At 51.5% G+C, this 6,000-nt stretch overlaps 1 protein-coding gene across 1 annotated transcript in view; it reads right to left on the bottom strand.

The window, feature by feature from the left end:
- Nucleotides 1-369: 369 nt before the first annotated feature.
- Nucleotides 370-6,000, bottom strand: part of FHDC1 (FH2 domain containing 1) — a 35,532-nt gene continuing 29,901 nt past the window's right edge. The window contains exons 10-11 of the mRNA XM_006875502.1: nt 4,967-5,131; nt 370-2,418 (exon numbers count right to left, since the gene is read on the bottom strand). Of these exons, the coding sequence (XP_006875564.1) occupies nt 370-2,418; nt 4,967-5,131 (2,214 nt within the window). The remainder of the gene's footprint in view (nt 2,419-4,966; nt 5,132-6,000) is intronic.

Here is a 6,000-nt window from a genome sequence, read left to right as displayed (position 1 = left end):
GTTTGTTTGTTTTTTTACTGGTTACATAAGAACATCATCTTACACACCAAGTCCGTCACAGGATCTTTGTTCAGGGGACGCACACACCCTCAGGCCGGCAGACCTTTGTGGGAGTGTGAGGGAGGTGCTGTCCATCACAGTAGTGAATGTACATTCAGACTTAGGACCTTACAGCAGGAGGCAGGCTGCACAGCAGGCCAGGGCCCACAGCCTCTGAGATGGTACCTTTAGTGACAAGATCGTTAATAGGTAGCACCGGGGGTTGCTATCCATGGAACAAAACCTTTCAGTGTTGGCCTCTTCCTTGTCCTCATCCCAGAAGCCATCGTCCCCACCCAGATCCCAGGAGTCAAGAGAGGACTCAACCCATCATTTCCGCAAGGGATTCAGCATTTTCCCCAGTGTGGTCCGATTTGAGTCCTTCAGTCTGAGGGAGGCCCTCTCCCCGGTCCCTCTACCCTTCAGAGGGGCCTCTGTGTTGGCACTGGCCCCCTCAGTGGACTCTGGACACTTCTTGGACATGCGAGCACTACTGGCCCGCCTCAGGGTGACGTCATTCTTGGGGGAGGCATTCTCAGGGCCAGCCTTGACCCTCAGGTGCCGCTGCGAGACTGTCCGAGTGATCCCGGGAGCTTTCGTCACAGGAGTGGAGTCTGTTCTCACACACCGAGAAGAGGAGGCCACCGTGTTTCGGGCAAAGCTGGGGATGGTGGGTGGGACCCGGGGGAGGCTAGGGGCAGGGGGGGTCTTGGGCTCTTCTTCAGGGCTCTCGGTACCCTGAGAGTTGGAGCAGCAGATCTTGATTTCCTCAGGCTTCTGCCTGGGAACGTTCCTGAGGGGTTTGGCGCTGGGTTTCTTGATGGAGCTCCGCTGCTGTAAGGAGGGCTCCTTCCCCAGACGGCTGCTGCTGACTTGCTCCTGCCGCACCACGGCCATGGTGCCCACAGAGGACCTCCTGGCCAAGGTATCCAAGGGCCCTCGAACAGAGCTCCGGCGCAAGGGCAGCGTGTCTGTGCTGCTGGGCGCCTCCCGGGGGGGCACCCGAGATGGCAACTCGGGCCGCTTCCAGCCCCCAGCCCCCCTGCTTGACTTGGAGATGGGCACAACTTTCCGCATGCTCTCGTTCTCTGAGGAGTGCAAGGTCCGCACAGGCTTGGGCACCACACCCTGGCTCTTTCGAACACTGCTGGGCTTGGAGGGCCCTGGGGAGGTCTCTTTAAGGGAGCTTCTCTTTGGTGCTATCCCATCCTTATCTTTGGATGGTCTGTCCTTGGGGCAGTCATCCTTACAGCTGGGCTCAGTGTTCTCGAAGACCAGAGGGGAGGCCTCCACAGGAGGGCTGGAAGCAGGGTTGGAGGAGACCTGGCTGCCCCCTGTCTCTCCAGCCCCAGAAGACACAGAGCTGTCCCTGTCCCTACCCTCCTCCAGCTCCCCACCTCCAGGTCTGGAATCGGTCCCCTCTGAGCAGTCCAGAGTCAGGGAGCAGTCTGTGGTGTCTGAGATGTAGAACTGAGATCCCGGATCTTTGTTCTCAGGCCCACTGCTATTTACAGACACCAGAACCGGGCTGCGGGGTTGGTCAGGGGCAGCCTTGACATCTTCCCAGGTTGGACCAAGACTCTCCTGGGAGCCTGTGCCCCTGGGGGTAAGGCTGCAGTCACCTACATCTGGGGACTGCAGGCTTCCGTCCCGCAGAGAGGCCAGTTCCATAGGCATGACATCGTTCAGGGCTAGCTGGGGTATCTCCACTGGGCCCTTGGGCCCCTTGAGGTTGAACTGGGCCAGCCCTGTCACCAGCTCATGCTCCTTAATCCCTAGAGCCAACGGTGAGAGTGGAGGAGAGCGACTTGGACCCAGGCCCACAGGCTCACTGTTCCTCTTTCGGAGAATGCTGAATCCGCTGCGCCGCGCTCGGGGGAAGGCAGAGTTGGGATCCTCAGGCCGGGAGGCTGGGAGCGGGCTCTGCCAAACTGAGTGTGGGCTGTGGGCCTTCGCCTGGCCCTCCAGAGCCTGAGGTCTAAACGCAGGGTTGGAGTCTCGGTCAGCAGAGTCCCTCCAGGCTTGTGTGGGAGGGGCCTGCCGGTCACTGTTCCGGGGCAGGCTGTTGCACTTGGCCAGCTCCTTGGGGCTGCCGGTGGAGCTCTCCAGGAAGGTCAGCAGCTCCCGGTCAGCGACGGTGCCCAGGGAGAGGCGGGAGCGGCGGGCGTTGGGGGGCCGGTAGGAAGGGCTGATGGATCTGGAGTCCAGAAAAGGGGGCAGGTCCTCCGTGCCCTTCGTGGTCAGCAGTTTCACGTCATTTTCACTGCTGCTCCGGCCAAACCCCCCGAGCTCCTCTGTGGCCCAAGATCGGCGTTTCTGCTCCAGTTCCCTCAATCGCTGCATCTGCCTCAGCTCCTGCACCTCCCGGTCCTGGTTGTCCTGAACAAAGAAGGGAGACACACCCTCACATACATGAACCACATGAGAGCCATGTGCAATTCCAGTCCCCAGCCTGAAGGCCACAGAAGGAGGTGTAGGCACAGCGGGGACATTGCATCCTGCTCTACCTGGGCCACGTCCTTCCCAGAGAACGAGTGTGTGTGTGTGTTTGTGTGTGTGTAGGAGGGAGTAAGTTCTCCTACAGCTACCTGAGGCTCTGACTATACAAAGGCGCACACAAGCCTGTTCTAACCACCTGTCTTAAGTTGGCATCTGATACCTTGCCCCAACTTTCAAAGACTTTCCTCCCCTCAGTGTGGTCTGTGATTTCACATATGCTTGCTGCTTGAACTCCAAGGAAGCCCTAGTTGATTGGTTTCTAAGCAGAACAAGACAGACAGAACTGCCAAGGAAGTGTTACTATTGAGTGAGGCAGTGGCAGAGGGGAAAATACAATGCTAAATCCAGGAGTCCTGGTATGGTGCTGTAGGATAAGCACTGGACTGCTAACCAAAAGGTCAGCAGTTCAAACCTACCAAAACACTTTACAGAAACCCTATATGGGGTGGCTGAGTCTGAATAAACTCTACAGCAGCTAACAACAACAATATGCATTCACGTGTGGTATATTCTACCTAACGATGGTTTGGAACCACAAAGATATTAAGAGACACCCCTTCCACCTCCCAGGAACTCTGGTGGGTTAAGCATTGGGCTGATACCATAAGGTGGGCAGTTCAAATCCACTAGCCACTCCAGAGGATAAAGGTGAGGCTGTCTGCTTCTGTAAAGATTTACAACCTTAGAAACCAGAAGGAGGCAGTTCTCCTCTGTCTTATAGGGTCCAGTGAGTTGGTATCAACTTGATGACAGTGTGGTTTTTTGGTTGTTCTGTTGAAGAGGCACCAGAAATGCTAAGTTGGCTCTGGCAGCTGCCTACCCCAGTAGAGAGGTTAAACTCTCCAGCCCCACCCTGGGCCACACCCCCACTTTCACAAACAGAGAAGAGAAACAGGAGCATGCACGCTTTACAAATCCTTCTTCCTTTTGCTCTGCTCCAAAACACCTACCTTTCTCTAACAGAACTGATCCCAACGAAGCACACACATCAAACTTTACTTTAAATAGAATAGATCTGTGTTGTGTAAACCCAGATCTGTTATCATTAGCACTTTTGACTTGAAAATCACTTTCCTCAGATGGTGGAATTTCCCTTCCAAGTATCTATGAGGCTCCCCTCCCTGATTGCTGGCTCCTCCTGCAGTTCAGGCCTCCCCCAGGATCTCCAGGCCTCTCGGGCCTTCTCCTTTCAAGGTGCCTGTAGAAGGGGATGCGCCTGTTTCTTGACAGCATCATGCAGGTGGCCTCTTTGGCCTACACAATTTTGACTGGGAGTGAGGGCCTCAGACAGAGCCAACTTGGCTCTATCAGCCCACCACCGCCTCCTGACTGAGCTCATTGCTTGGACAGAGGAGCGTAAACGTGGCCATGGCTGAGCCTCTTCTTAGTTGGACAGAGACAGGAGAGTTGAGAACTCCAAATAACCCAGGGCTGCTGTGAAAGACCTCTTTCAAGTGTCCAAGAGGAAAGATGTCAGCTTGGGGGCTAAGGTGAACCTGACAAAAGTCATGGTATTTCAAATGCCTCATATGCATGTGAGAGCTGGACAGTGAAAAAGGAAGACCGCAAAAGAATTGATGCATTTAAATTATGTTGTTGGTGAATGAAAGCTGGACAGTGAATAAGGAAGACCGCAGAAGAATTGATGCTTTTGAGTTATGGTGTTGGAGAAGAATGCTAAAAATACTATGGACTGTCAGACGAGCAACCAAATCTGTGTTGGAAGATGTACAGCCAAAATATTCCTAAAAAGGGACCAAGGTGAGATGTTATCTCTCATACTTCTGATGTGTTATCAAGAAGGACCAGTCTCTGGAGAAGGATATCATGCTTGGATAAGTGAGGGTCAGTGAAAAAGAAAAAGACCCCCAATGAGATGGAATGACACAGTGGCAGCAACAATGGGCTCAAACCTAACAATTATGAGGATGACATAGGACTGGGTAGTGTTACGTTCTGTTGTGATAGATAAGTATGAGTGGAAACCAATTCAATAGCACCTAACAACTTAGGGCTTGAGAAAATGTGGAGAGTCCTAAAGGAAACTCCACTCAAAATGGGAAAGAGAGGGCCTTTTAATCATCCTGATGCAACAAGTCTCCCTTCTGAGGGAGGTTGGTTGAGAGAGACTTTAAAATATAATTATTGTCTTTACTAACAAAATGCTTTTAGTGAATTAGTGAGGGAGTTGGTATGGGCAGCAAAGTAACTGAGGCAGCCAAATGGAAGCCCTCGGTGTTGGGGCAGTAGAGCCACTTCCCAATAATGCCCACAGAGAACCTGGTGAAGGTACCTGGGCCAGACTTCCCTGTGCCAATGGAAATGCTGAGCCATCTTCTGTCATGGCTCTCAGGAAGGGGTCTACAAAAATAAAACACAAATCGACATCCAAACAACTGTGAAAGGAGAGAGGTGTCACCATGCATACCTTAACTGCCTTGTTGAATTTGGTACAGAAGTCTCTAAATATCTGAAGACACTCATCCAGTTTCATGGTTTCTTTGTCTTCACAGAAAAAATCTATAAGGGTGTGAGCCTCATCCTGGAGCTCTTGTTTCCAGCGCTCCAAGTCCATCAGCTTTTCTACAGCAAACTGCAGAAACACAAACAAGCACACACTAAGGTAAACAGGTTCAGCGGATGGGGCGGTTGGTGTTTTGTCTGGTGCCTGGGAAGACGTGTTCCCTGGGTTCAATTTCAGGTCTCGGGAAAAGGAAGTCTTAGTGCCCTCAAAGCCAAACAGAAAAGAAATCAACCCAAACAAAACCTCAGGGAAGTAAGGTGAACCTTTTCTGTGTGAAGGTTAGAAGAAGCAAAATAGATGAAGTGGTTTTAACCTGTAGAATGCCACTCACAAAATCTTTACCCTTAATGTCACTGAGAAAATTACATAAGCATACAGCTGTTCTGTATTTTTAAATTAAGCACTGGAGTGCTAACTGCAAGGTTGGTGGTTGAAATCCACCAGCTGCTCTTAGAACCCCTCTACAGAGTCGCTATGAGTTGGAACCAACTTAGTGGCACACCTCCAACACTCTTAATATTTGTTCTTCTTTCTCTTAAATCTGAACCTTATACTAGCCAGAGGTCCCTGGGTACAAGTGGTTTGTACTCGACTACTAATCTAACAAAAGAAAGACCTCCAGCAAGATGGATTGGCAAAGTGGCAGTATCAATGGACTCAAGTGTGGCAACAATTGTGAGGTTGGCCCAGATTCACGTTGAGGTATAATGAGGAGGCATGGTGGTCATAGGGAGGGGAGACACTGGAACACAGTCCCCCAGGGAAGATAAAGTCTTTCATTGCTTTCTTTGTCATATAAAAGGGGGATGGGGCATATATAAAGGAGGAACGAATGAAAGATTTTATGAAATCTCCCATGGATCATTTAAAAAAAAAAGGCTTATCTTTGAAAAGCTTCTTTTTTGAGTGAGAGGGGACGGGCCCAGTACATGATAAGG

Source organism: Chrysochloris asiatica, unplaced genomic scaffold (genome assembly GCF_000296735.1).
Source record: "Chrysochloris asiatica unplaced genomic scaffold, ChrAsi1.0 scaffold00329, whole genome shotgun sequence".
Lineage (NCBI taxonomy): Eukaryota > Metazoa > Chordata > Mammalia > Afrosoricida > Chrysochloridae > Chrysochloris > Chrysochloris asiatica.
This window is presented reverse-complemented; position numbering and strand designations above follow the sequence as displayed.